This window comes from Nomascus leucogenys, chromosome 9 (genome assembly GCF_006542625.1).
Source record: "Nomascus leucogenys isolate Asia chromosome 9, Asia_NLE_v1, whole genome shotgun sequence".
NCBI classification, from domain to species: Eukaryota; Metazoa; Chordata; class Mammalia; order Primates; family Hylobatidae; genus Nomascus; species Nomascus leucogenys.
Window position 1 is genome coordinate 57,855,419 of NC_044389.1, and position 14,214 is coordinate 57,869,632.

The 14,214-nt window shown below is 42.4% G+C and overlaps 1 protein-coding gene across 1 annotated transcript in view; it reads left to right on the plus strand.

Annotated features, from left to right (window-relative positions):
• The window catches only part of PARM1 (prostate androgen-regulated mucin-like protein 1), a 43,500-nt gene extending 33,495 nt beyond the window's left edge, over positions 1-10,005 (plus strand). The window contains exon 3 of the mRNA XM_030818989.1: positions 6,071-10,005. Coding sequence (XP_030674849.1) covers positions 6,071-6,155 — 85 coding nt within the window. The 3' untranslated portion in view covers positions 6,156-10,005. The remainder of the gene's footprint in view (positions 1-6,070) is intronic.
• The last annotated feature ends 4,209 nt before the right edge of the window (positions 10,006-14,214 follow it).

Consider the following 14,214-nt stretch of genomic DNA (forward strand, 5'->3'; position numbering starts at 1 on the left):
TTTGTTTGTATCCTCTTTTATTTCATTGAGCAGTGGTTTGTAGTTCTCCTTGAAGAGGTCCTTCACATCCCTTGTGAGTTGGATTCCTAGGTATTTTATTCTCTTTGAAGCAATTGTGAATAGGAGTTCACTCATGATTTGGCTGTCTGTCTGTGATTGGTGTACAAGAATGCTTGTGATTTTTGTACATTGATTTTGTATCCTGAGACTTTGCTGAAGTTGCTAATCAGCTTAAGGAGATTTTGGGCTGAGACGATGGGGTTTTCTAGATACACAATCATGTCATCTGCAAACAGGGACAATTTGACTTCCTCTTTTCCTAATTGAATACCCTTTATTTCCTTCTCCTGCCTGATTGCCCTGGCCAGAACTTCCAGCACTATGTTGAATAGGAGTGGTGAGAGAGGCATCTCTGTCTTGTGCCAGTTTTCAAAGGGAATGCTTCCAGTTTTTGCCCATTCAGTATGATATTGGCTGTGGGCTTGTCATAGATAGCTCTTATTATTTTGAGATACGTCCCATCAATACCTAATTTATTGAGAGTTTTTAGCATGAAGGTTGTTGAATTTTGTCAAAGGCCTTTTCTGCATCTATTGAGATAATCATGTGGTTTTGTCTTTGGTTCTGTTTATATGCTGGATTACATTTATTGATTTGGTATGTTGAACCAGCCTTGCATCCCAGGGATGAAGCCCACTTGATCATGGTGGATAAGCTTTTTGATGTGCTGCTGGATTCGGTTTGCCAGTATTTTATTGAGGATTTTTGCATCAATGTTCATCAAGGATATTGGTCTGAAATTCTCTTTTTTGGTTATGTCTCTGCCAGGCTTTGGTATCAGGACGATGCTGGCCTCATAAAATGTGTTAGGGAGGATTCCCTCTTTTTCTATCGATTGGAATAGTTTCAGAAGGAATGGTACCAGTTCCTCCTTGTACCTCTGGTAGAATTCGGCTGTGAATCCATCAGGTCCTGGACTCTTTTTGGTTGGTAAGCTATTGATTATTGCCACAATTTCAGAGCCTGTTATTGGTCTATTCAGAGATTCAACTTCTTCCTGGTTTAGTCTTGGGAGGGTGTATTTGTCGAGGAATTTATCCATTTCTTCTAGATTTTCTAGTTTATTTGCATAGAGGTGTTTGTAGTATTCTCTGATGGCAGATTGTATTTCTGTGGGATCGGTGGTGATATCCCCTTTTTCATTTTTTATTGCGTCTATTTGATTCTTCTCTCTTTTCCTCTTTATTAGTCTTGCTAGCGGTCTATAAATTTTGTTGATCTTTTCAAAAAACCAGCTCCTGGATTCATTAATTTTTTGAAGGGTTTTTTGTATCTCTATTTCCTTCAGTTCTGCTCTGATTTTAGTTATTTCTAGCCTTCTGCTAGCTTTTGAATGTGTTTACTGTTGCTTTTCTAGTTCTTTTAATTGTGATGTTAGGGTGTCAATTTTGGATCTTTCCTGCTTTCTCTTGCGGGCATTTAGTGCTATAAATTTCCCTCTACACACTGCTTTGAATGTGTCCCAGAGATTCTGGTATATTGTGTCTTTGTTCTCGTTGGTTTCAAAGAACATCTTTATTTCTGCCTTCATTTCATTATGTACCCAGTAGTCATTCAGGAGCAGGTTGTTCAGTTTCCATGTAGTTGAGCAGTTTTGAGTGAGTTTTTTAATCCTGAGTTCTAGTTTGATTGCACTGTGGTCTGAGAGACAGTTTGTTATAATTTCTGTTCTTTTACATTTGCTGAGGAGAGCTTTACTTCCAACTATGTGGTCAATTTTGGAATAGGTGTGGTGTGGTGTGGTGCTGAAAAAAATGTATATTCTGTTGATTTGGGGTGGAAAGTTCTGTAGATGTCTATTAGGTCCACTTTGTGCAGAGCTGAGTTCAATTCCTGGATATCCTTGTTAACTTTCTGTCTCGTTGATCTGTCTAATGCTGACAGTGGGGTGTTAAAATCTCCCATTATTATTGTGTGGGAGTTTAAGTCCCTTTGTATGTCATTCAGGACTTGCTTTATGAATCTGGGTGCTCCTGTGTTGGGTGCATATATATTTAGGATAGTTAGCTCTTCTTGTTGAATTGATCCCTTTACCATTATGTAATGGCCTTCTTTGTCTCTTTTGATCTTTGTTGGTTTAAAGTCTATTTTATCAGAGACTAGGATTGCAACCCCTGCCTTTTTTTGTTTTCTATTTGCTTGATAGATCTTCCTCCATCCCTTTATTTTGAGCCTATGTGTGTCTCTGCACGTGAGATGGGTTTCCTGAATACAGCACACTGATGGGTCTTGACTCCTTATCCAGTTTGCCAGTCTGTGTCTTTTAATTGGAGCATTTAGCCCATTTACATTTAAAGTTAATATTGTTATGTGTGAATTTGATCCTGTCATTATGATGTTAGTTGGTTATTTTGCTCGTTAGTTGATGCAGTGTCTTCCTAGCCTCAATGGTCTTTACAATTTGGCATGTTTTTGCAGGGGCTGGTACCGGTTGTTGCTTTCCATGTTTAGTGCTTCCTTCAGGACCTCTTTTAGGGCAGGCCTGGTGGTGACAAAATCACTCAGCATTTGCTTGTCTGTAAAGTATTTTATTTCTCCTTCACTTGTGAAGCTTAGTTTGGCTAGATATGAAATTCTGGGTTGAAAATTCTTTTCTTTAAGAATGTTGAATATCGGCCCCCACTCTCTTCTGGCTTGTAGAGTTTCTGCCGAGAGATCAGCTGTTAGTCTGATGGGCTTCCCTTTGTGGGTAATCCAACCTTTCTCTCTGGCTGCCCTTAACATTTTTTCCTTCATTTCAACTTTGGTGAATCTGACAATTATGTGTCTTGGAGTTGCTCTTCTCAAGGAGTATCTTTGTGGCGTTCTCTGTATTTCCTGAATCTGAATGTTGGCCTGCCTTGCTAGATTGGGGAAGTTCTCCTGGATAATATCTTGCAGAGTGTTTTCCAGCTTGGTTCCATTCTCCCCATCACTTTCAGGTACACCAATCAGACGTAGGTTTGGTCTTTTCACATATTCCCAAATTTCTTGGAGGCTTTGTTCATTTCCTTTTATTCTTTTTTCTCTAAACTTCCCTTCTCGCTTCATTTCATTCATTTCATCTTCCATCATTGATACCCTTTCTTCCAGTTGATCACATCGGCTACTGAGGCTTCTGCAATCTTCACGTAGTTCTCGATACTTGACTTTCAGCTCCATCAGCTCCTTTAAGCCCTTCTCTCCATTGGTTATTCTAGTTATCCATTTGTCTAATTTTTTTTCAAAGTTTTTAACTTCTTTGCTATTGTTTTGAATTTCCTCCCGTAGCTCAGAGTAGTTTGATCATCTGAAGCCTTCTTCTCTCAACTCGTCAAAGTCATTCTCCATCCAGCTTGGTTCCATTGCTGGTGAGGGACTGCGTTCCTTTGGAGGAGGAAAGGTGCTCTGCTTTTTAGAGTTTCCAGTTTTTCTGCTCTGTTTTTTCCCCATCTTTGTGGTTTTATCTTCTTTTGGTCTTTTATGATGGTGATGTACAGATGGGTTTTTGTTGTGGATGTCCTTTCTGTTTGTTAGTTTTCCTTCTACCAGACAGGACCCTCAGCTGCAGGTCTGTTGGAGTTTACTAGAGGTCCACTCCAGACCCTGTTTGGCTGGGTGTCAGCAGCGGTGGCTGCAGAACAGCGGATTTTCGTGAGACCACAAATTCAGCTGTCTGATAGTTCCTCTGGAAGTTTTGTCTCAGAGGATTACCCAGCCGAGTGAGGTATCAGTCTGTCCCTACTGGGGGTGCCTCCCAGTTAGGCTGCTCAGGGGATAGACTTTAGGACTGAGGCAGTCTATCTGTTCTCAGATCTCCAGCTGTGTGCTGGGAGAACCACTACTCTCTTCAAAGCTGTCAGTCAGACAGGGACATTTAAGTCTTTAGAGGTTCCTGCTGAATTTTTGTCTGTCTGTGCCCTGCCCCCAGAGGTGGAGCCTACAGAGGCAGGCAGGCCTCCTTGAGCTGTGGTGGGCTCCACCCAGTTCAAGCTTCCTAGCTGCTTTGTTTACCTAAGCAAGCCTGGGCAATGGCGGGCGCCCCTCGCCCAGCCTGGCTGCCGCCTTGCAGTTTGATCTCAGACTGCTGTGCTAGCAATCAGCAAGACTCCGTGGGCATAGGACCCTCCGAGCCAGGTGTGGGACACAATCTCCTGGTGTGACGTTTTCCAGGCCCATTGGAAAAGCGCAGTATTAGGGTGGGACTGACCCGATTTTCCAGGTGCCGTCTGTTACCCCTTTCTTTGACTAGGAAAGGGAACTCCCTGACCCCTTGAGCTTCCCAAGTGAGGCAATGCCTCGCCCTGCTTCGGCTCTTGCAGGGTGCGCTGCACCAACTGTCCTGCACCCACTGTTTGGCACTCCCTAGTGAGATGAACCCGTTACCTCAAACGGAAATGCAGAAATCACCCGTCTTCTGTGTCGCTTAGGCTGGGAGCTGTAGACCGGAGCTGTTCCTATTCGGCCATCTTGGCTCCACCAATAACAAGTAAATTATATAGTATGTTAGAAGGTGAGGAGTACTGTGAGAAATATTAAACTGGGAGTTGGGTGGGGGTTGAAAACTTAAATTGAATTGTGTTTTAGTCCATTTTCACACTTCTGATAAACATACCCAAGACTGAACAATTTACAAAAGAAAGAGGTTTAATTGGACTTACAGTTCCATGTGGCTGGGGAAGCCTCAAAATCATGGCGGAAGGCAAGGAGGCACAAGTCACGTCTTATGTGGATGGCAGCAGGCAATAAAAATGAAAGCTTGTTCAGGGAAACTCCCCCTTATAGAACCATCAGATCTCATGAGACTCATTCACTATCATGAGAACAGCACAGGAAAGACCCGCCCCCATAATATGATCACCTCCCACAGGGTTCCTCCCACAACGTGTGGGAAGTGTGGGAGTTGCAATTCAAGATGAGATTTGAGTGGGGACACAGCCAAACCATATCAAGTTGTTAAGGAAGGCCTCACTGAGAAGGTGACATTTGAGCAAAGACTTGAAGGAAATGAGAGAATGAGCTCTGTGGAGACCTGGAGGACAATTGTTCCAAGCCAAGGAAATAGTCAGTGCAAAGGCCCTGAGGCAAAGGTGTGTCAGGCATGAGAGTGAAGAGAAGGAGACCAGTATAGTTATAGCAGAGGGAGCAGGGGTCCTATAATAGGGGCTGGTATGCTCAGAAAAGTAGCTGGGGCCAGACCCCATAGGGCTTTGCAAGGCATTTTAATGACTTGGCTTTTACTCTGAGATGAGGATCCATTCAAAGGTTTTGAACAGAGGAGTGATAACAATCTGATTTAATTTCTTATAGATATATTATTAATTATGAGAGAGGGTCTCACAATTAATTATCCACCAAATTCTGCTTAACCCATATTGCCATTCAACTCAGGTGCTAATGAGACTCTGAGAACTCGAGCTCTAAGTGCTGGATTTAGATACAGGAGATGGGGATTTGGCTGACAGCTCAGTTGGATGACTTTGGGCACTTCAATTAACATCTCTGAGCCCCATTTTCCCTGTCAGAGAAATAAGTATAAACTATACCTGCCCCATGGCCTTATTTTGAGGATCAAGTAAAAACTAAATATAGAAGCACTTTATAAATTATAAGACAATATAAATGTCAGGAGAGGTGGTCATAGCAACAGTGGTTGTGGTTGTGTCACCATTATTTCAGGGAAAATTAAGTCCAGAACCTAAGTCAGAATGTTAGGAATGCAAGCTTCCCTTTCCCATCTCATGTTATCAAATTACTATGGAAATGGGGCCTCCCCTTCCTTCCCCAGCACTTGGGATCCAGAAGACAACAAGGACTCAGATGATCCCAACAAAACGTGCCAGTCAGGATCCTAGCAGGAAGAGTTGTCACTGACAGGGTGTTTGGTAGACCAGGGCCTCCACGGTGGGTAGGTCTGTTGTCCTAGTGAGAGCATCACACCTTTCCCTCTCCCTGGCCCCATACACATCCCCAGTTCAGTGCAGGGCAGTACGCTGTCCTCAGATGGGCAACTTTTCCAAATAATCACAACCGTCTTCTGTTTCTCCACCAGGCATTCCTCCTATGGAAGGCTTTTGGACGACCATGACTACGGGTCCTGGGGAAACTACAACAACCCTCTGTACGATGACTCCTAACAACGGAATATGGCCTGGGATGAGGATTAACTGTTCTTTATTTATAAGTGCTTATCCAGTAGAATTAATAAGTACCTGATGCGCATTGAACGACAATCTTAAGCCCTGTTTTGTTGGTATGGTTGTTTTTGTTTTCCTCCCTCTCCTCTGGCTGCTACAACTTCCCCTTTCTGGTACTAAAAGAACCATTCTTTAAAGGTGAGTGGAGGCTGATTTGCAGCTGAAGTGGGCCAGCCTTGCACCAGCCAGGCCAGACCACCATGGTGAAGGCTTCTTTCCCCACTGCAGGACCCACTTCGAGAAGGACCGAGGAGGAGGATTTGGGTTGTTTTGTCAGGGGTTACTTTCAGGGGAACATTTCATTTGTGTTATTTCTTAAACTTCTATTTAGGAAATTACATTAAGTATTAATGAGGGGAAAGGAAATGAGCTCTACGAGGATTTCACCCTGCATGGGAGAGAGCAGGGTTTTCTGATTCCTTTTTAATCTCTGTTTATCTGGTTGTTTCTGACAGGATGCTGCCTGCTTGGCTCTACAAGCTGGAAAGCAGCTTCTTAGCTGCCCAATTAATGAAAGTTGAAAATAGGAAGTGCCCTGGAGGAGGCCAGCAGGTCACGGGGCAGAATCTCTCACGTTGATGTGGGATCTCAGTGTGCCCCTACCTGATCTCCCCTCCAGGCCACCTGTCTCTGTAAAGGATGTGTGCTCTGTTCAAAAGGCAGCTGGGATCCCAGCCCACAAGTGATCAGCAGGGTTTCATTTCCAAAGACAAAGGCTATGAGATGAGCTGAGTTATAGAGAGAAAGGGAGAGGCATGTACGGTGTGGGGAAGTGGAAGAGAAGCTGCCGGGGGAGAAGGAGGCTAACCTGCACTGAGTACTTCATTAGGACAAGTGAGGATCAGCTATCGATAATGGCCAGAGATATCCACAGCTTGGAGGAGCCCAGAGACTGTTTGCTTTATACCTACACAGCAACTGGTCCACTGCTTTACTGTCTGTTGGATAATGGCTGTAACCTGTTTAAAAACAAAACAAAACAAAAAAGAGGCACTAGTCTATCTGCAATTATTCAAGGAGGCATTTTCATAGGAAACAGACTATGATTAATCCATTTATTCTTCCCACACACTTACCTTACTAATTCTTCCCGTTAATAAATGAGCAACCCTGGGTGTAGTCTTAAAATTCTGCACAATAAATTTTGAGAAAGAATTGTTCCTCTTTGTAAGCAACCGTGTATTGCAATCATTCTCAACCAGGAGGTGATTTTGCCCCCTGCCTCCACCCTAGGGACATTCAAAAATGTCTGGTGACACTTTTCATTGTCATGACTTGGGGGTGCTACTAGAGGCCAGGAATGCTGCCAAACATTCTACCATGCACAGCACAGCCTACAACAGCAAAGAATCATCCACCCCAAAATATCAATAGTGCTGAGATTGAGAAGCCCTGATTTATCACAATGCCCACTGTGACAGAACAAGACATTCACAGATTAGTGATACGTTTTATTTTTAACAAAATGAAATGATGTGTTAAGTTTTTATCTCCAAAGTGTTCAGTTTATTGGCTGATGGGTTGTTCTTGGTATGCATGGCGACCTTTTTATTTCTGTGTGCTTCCTAGAGAGCTTTATTTCATGGCTACAACTCTGTCTTCTTGTAACAGCTGATATTAGCAAGCAGCATCTTATGTCCTGATTTCATGTAGTAGAAAACAAACATGGGGTCCGACTTCAAAGTGTGTAATATTTTCCTACAGTGTCATAAAGAACCTGAAAATGAACTTTTGTTTCTAAAGTTGGACCTTGCTGCCATGACCGTTTAGTTTACAGAAACTTGACCCTGGCTCGTCCTGTCTCTGGCTGTGGCCCGGCAAAGCACTGAAAACCCCTCTGGTCTCAGAGACAGTAGGGGCAGTGCCACTTTCTACAACCTGCCAACCCACACACTGGAGTAATTCTGAAAAAAATTATTCCTAAACTCTCTTTAAGTGCGGATGGAGAAATGAGCAAGTATTTTACAACCAGAGTGGGTAATGAGGAGGGGGCTTACTGGAATCGTGATATCTCTGAATATTGAAAACAACAACTAAAAAAGTGGACCTTCTCAGAAAAAAAGGGCAGCAAATGACCAAGGGCGCCCCTTCTGGCCATGCTTGGCTTGAGTAACTGCCTCTCTTTCCCCACCCCCATCATAGGGCTTTCAGTTTGGCAAAGGAAAAGCAGATAAAAACAGGACATTCCATGTGTTTCTTTTTGCATCGGCCAAAAACATTTTGACACAATGTTTGTGAAACACCTTTGGAGAGGTGCACTTCTGAATGCTGCCTCTGCCGTAAATCCTGGGGCAAGGGACCAGCCTCTTCCCAGGAACCATGGCCTTCTACAAACTGTGAACTCAAGCAGGCATATTTTTTTTCTTACCAAAAGGCTGCTATTGTGTAAGGGCACATAATGGGTCTGTTGCTCTTATTGGCTTCCAAATGTGCATGGCAAAGAGAGAGATGTGGGCCTAGAGCAGATATATTCAGCAAGGTGACAGTTTCCCACAACAATTCTAACACTTCTTATGTGAATATAAAATATTTAAGGGTTGAACCTTATTTTGCCAAATGATCTTTTCTGCTTTTGAATTGGCCAAAAGATTTTAGCAACTATATTCTACAAATGTTACTTATAACACACACACACACACACACACACATCTGAAATATATGCCGAAAATTGACGTCTTTGACCTCAGGGAGAGCACCTGTTCAGGTCTACCTAAGGGAAATGGCTCCAGTGGGTCTAAACAACCACATCCTATCCGTGGATAGGTCTAGTCATAACACTTTGGAGAGAATGTCAGAGCAGGAGGGAGGCAAGTCGCCTCTTCTCGGCCATCGACTGCAGATGATGAAAGAGCAGGATTCAACTTTGTTTTCTTTTCCTGTGGCCCCAGTGAAACCTCCTGCCCTCCCTGCACGTCTGTGTCTTCATTTCTAAAATGGGGGTGATGCTTTCATATTGACCTCACCCCATACTACCTCACAGATGTGTTGTGAGGATTAATAAAATTATGTCTATGGTATTTTCAGTTTCTGGAGAAAAATACTTATAGACAGTTTAACTATTACAGAGATATATAAGTGATCTCAGTTTCTTGTTTGCTATGATACTAATGTGTTGTTTTAACTTATTCCATAAAATGACAGTTGTGTCCTAGCCACATCAGACGGCTATCTAAGCTCTGGACTACCCCTTTGTGCAGCTGAATCACTGCAGGGTTGACCATGCCTGGGGTCACAGCCATGGTTTCCATTTCTAGATGAAAGGATGGCCTAGGACATAGGTCTCAAAGACTCTTGAATCAGAATCAGGAGATTAGGGAAAACAGGATCAACACCTGAGCACTAACAGCAGTAGACGTAGACCTCTGGCCTTTGCCATTTGAGGTCTTCTGGATTATTTGTGGGGTTAATTTTGATTTGATGTCATCTGTTTGCCCTTCATCTTGCTTGCAAGTGTGCATGGTTCAATCCCTCACATCCAGGAAATGAATTCTGCAATTGGGCCAGATGCTAATTTGCACGTTGATTCACCTTCTTTGCCTTTAACCCTTTTTTTTTTTGGCAAATGAATGTACCATTTCAACTTTGATTTTAATAGTGCTAGTTGATATTGGTAATAATGCTAACCAAGAGATCAATGCCAGATTTTTCTCTTGGGGTAAGTTAGCTGAAGTCATTTAAAGATGGAAAGATGGGAAAATTCTTTGATATTTGATGTCATTGTATCCACATTTGTTGTAAGACATATTGCATACCAATTATAATTATATCAATTAAAGTTGATAAAAGCTTCCGTCTGGCTGTGGGTGATTCACATTTTGATATATTTTGTTATTCAAACCACTTGATTGATATGCTCAACACAACTCATATTAAGTAGTTCTGACTTGCTCTTAAAGAAAATGTGTCCCACACCAGTAAATATTTTCTGCATAGCAGAAAGGTCTCTCTGACCTTGAAACAGAATTGAAGAATGTCAGAACTGAAGAAAGTTTTCAAGAATTGAAGAATTGAAGAAACTTTTCAAGCAGTGATTTTACTCTCAAATATACTCTGGGCCTTATAAAATAGATGTAAAAACAAACACTTTGATTCAATGAGTTGATAGCAATACATAATCAAGTCATATTAAAGCATATTGGCATGAGTAATACATTTGACATTTGCTTCACTCCCCTTTAAAAATTAAATTCAGCATACTCATCCTTATCCGACAGTTAAATAGCAGGCAATTTCAGTCATCCAAAATATAATTTCAACCCCCAAAAGCAAACTAAAGATGATTCTGATTCCAAAGAAAAGAGCAGCAGCAAAACCCATTCATTTTGTTCCATAGGAAAGGAATGGATCACCTGCAAACTAGAACTTGTTGATTAGATGATGGATATAAACTTGGGGTCAGGTTTAATGGGTTTAGTTACTTGGTCAGATTTCATAAGTTTAGTTACTCGGCTCCCAGTGACATAGCATAGAGGATTGACTGGGAAGAGTCGAGATAGGGAATGAGGATTGAGCATGAAACAGGCCCTTTCCATTAATTATTTGGTCATTTCTCGAGGACCATTTCGTGGGCACAAAAGCAACTAAACACCCTATTATTTACTCCCCCAAAATTCAATAGCACTTTCCAATAGCTGACGATATTTTGACTTCCGTCAGAAAGCACTGAATCATAAATGACCTTTAAAAGCACTGATCATGTTGGGAAAAACCTATAAGAGGCATGATCCCTTCCTTTAAAGAATCTAGTCTTTGGCAGATGTAGACTACATTTACTGCACCAAAACACTATTAATCAGTTTGAGTCAACAAATGTGCTGAGTTTTTATCCTAAGCAAGATATATAATAATTACTCTACAAAAACAGAAGTATCATATTCTTTAGGGAACTTGGGTGTCTGTGAGCATTATCGAGTGTAATCCTTGCATCTGCTTTGGTGGTCATTACATTATCTCCATTTTACAGATGGGGAAACTGAAGTTCCAGAATATTAAATTTATTCATCCACATATTGAATCCTATGTACTCTGTAATGAACAAGATAGTCCCTGTCCTCCAAGTATTTACAGTTTAGTAAGTGGAAGAGGTGGGGTTCAAACCATGTCCATCTGGCACCAGAGCCCTTGGTTTTTTACCACCCAAAGGACTGGTGTCCAATGTAAATCTAACCTGGGTCTTAAGACCCTCATCCCTCCTGCTTATATGACACCTTCTGCCCCTTGCAAAGTCCCTCTCAGCTATTGCAGGCAGTCTCAAGGGTGTCTAGCATGCAGTCCAGAGCAAGCCCAGTCAGCTCTTAAAGCACATATCCCCTGCCAAACACTGTCTCTTTCTGCTGACTCCCACATCTATGACTGTGTTCTCTGCCAAGAGGGAGACTGCCTTCCCTCCTGTCCTGTCAGGACACCAGCACAGAGCCCCATTGTCTCACAGAATTTTGGTGAAAACCTCTCTTAATTTCAACTTGCAGCCTCCCTGCTCTTCCCAGGAATCACATGTGAATTCATGGCAGCCTAGACTAGAGATGCTGCCCTCTAAGTCACTCCCTGATCTTACCCTGAGATTGCATCACTGGGCCAACTTGTCTTTCCTCAGGGTAGTAATAATAATGACAGCTTATTCTCACATAGCACTTACTATGAACTAGATACTGTTGTAAGAACTTTACATCGGTTAACATCCCTATGAGATAGATATTATTAACATCTCCATTGTACAGAAGAGAAAACTAGGGGCCAAAGAGGTAGAGAAAATTGCCCAAGGTCACACAGCGGTGGGGCAGAATTGAAATGGGGACCATGGGTCTCCAGGGTCCATGCTCTGGACCACTCCCAAGTCAAATTCTCACTCCATGCCAGAGATTCTTGACATGTACGTGCTGCTGCCCAACAAACATGCCCAGCCACGTGAGACAACCTGAAGCCAAAGTTGGGTATCCAATGCAGAAGCAGCTTTCTCCCTGAAGAAGGGTTTCTAGAGTGGCCCAAAGGGCCTATTTTAAGTGCACCCACAACTGGGCAGCTCTGTGGTTGAGCCTTTACATATTCATGTTTGTCAGGATGGTGGCTTAGGATCTTTTGAAAACAGTCGCGCCCTCAGAACTGATGACCTTTCAGACTCTGACTTGTCTCTGTCTACACCATGACACTTCCAGTCAAAGTCACTCATCTGACAACCACCAACTCAACAGCAGGGCACTCCAGGCTGACCCTTCCCTTGTCACCAGGTCCATACAGCAGCTGTAATGAGACAGTCTAGACTACTGTCTTGTTCTCCCACTAGCCATTTCTCCCTCGGCATTTGGACAGAATTTGCTGCAACAAACACCACTGGGAAGAGTGTTGAAAAGTTCACATCAGTCATAAGCCACGTGTTGTCTACCAGGCAGTGTGAGACACAAATGCTCACTGCCAGCCACTGTGCCAGGACATTCAGAGGTTCAACATGAGAAACCAAAAAACTGCTCTGTGTATTTCTGGAATATATGTTAAAGTTTTAATACAAAGTTGTGGATTTCATATAAAACTTAGTTTCTTATACGGACTTTGAGAGATCAGGAGAAAAGGTTAGGGAAACCACCAGTAGATAATTGCTAAATGCCAGGGTTTCTGGAAAATGGCCACCATCTCAGGCTACAACAGTGAAGTGAATGGCTCTCAAGAGCTCACTGGAAAGTCACAGCTGCCCACACACCTGATGGCAAGTGTTTCTGAAGAAGAATGGCTTTGCCTTTTTTCCATCTTCCATATCTTGCCTGAGAACCTCTCATAGACAAATTCCAGCCAGAGCCATAAGGGAAAGAGCATTCTGAGAAATGTAATTTCTGGCTTCTCCTCTGTATTACAAAGATCTTAGAAAAGGTGATAACGCTGAGCTAAAAATAAGCAAATAATTACAGGCCACCTCTGTTACCCCAAATGAGAACTTTGCAAAAAGTCAATAACAGTATGTTATCTGTAACGTTATGCAACTGTTCCTTACACAACTGAGGATGCACACACCTTCTCCCTAAAAAGAAAGACACATCATTCCATATGTTGCTTTTATCTCTGGGAATGTTCATGCCTTTTCCAGTTCAGATGCAATCTTCCTTTGATACCAAATTATGGGGTTAGTTACTTTAACTCACTTTATATTGGACAGAGGGGGATAAGAAAGGACAGAAAAAGAACTGATTTATACAGACACACATATACATATCAAAGCAAGCAAGAAAATATGCATAGTTACTAAAGACTCCCTTTTACCCCTAGTCATATGACCATATTGGTATTTATAACTTTCTTCTTCCACTAATCACTACATGTTCCTCTTGTCCTCAGTCGACATTTCATTTCGTCCTGGTTCTTTATGTGGCAGGGTGACTCAAACCTGCCTTCAAAATATGGCTAACACTTGGGTACTAGAAAAGAAAAAGGGAGCTACTAAACCGAATAATGTTTCCACCCCTGAAAGAAAGACCAGCTCACATTGCATGTAATGTTCCAAATACATTCCTCTTCCTATTTTCATTGCTTTTTTCTCTCTCCTCCCCCATCCTTCCAGCCCACCTCACCTTCCCTTACCAAAAAGGTAAAGAAAAAGTGGGGGAGAAAATAGAGAAGAGATTCAGAAGCATTCTCAGCCCTTGGCTTGCTGCCTGAAGAGCCATGGACCATTCCATGCCCCTATCTGCCCACTAACTCCCCCCAGCTCTCCTATCTCTGCTTGAGCTCTTCTGAGAAGACCTATGCATCCTTCAGACAGCAAGGAGTTGATAAAAGACATGCCAGGAAGTGTGGGGGAGAGAAAGAACAAGGTTTTCTTAAATGTATTCACTTTCAACTTAGAAGTGCCATGAGCCATTTCATACACATTTCAGACTGCAGATGCTTTTACTGAGCCACTGATAACAAGCTCTGGAGCTGATAAGCAATGAAATGAAATACACTTAAGTTTTATAGGATGAGTAATCCTCAATGACAATTAATCTCACGTCCTTAGGCCCAGGGACTGTCTGAC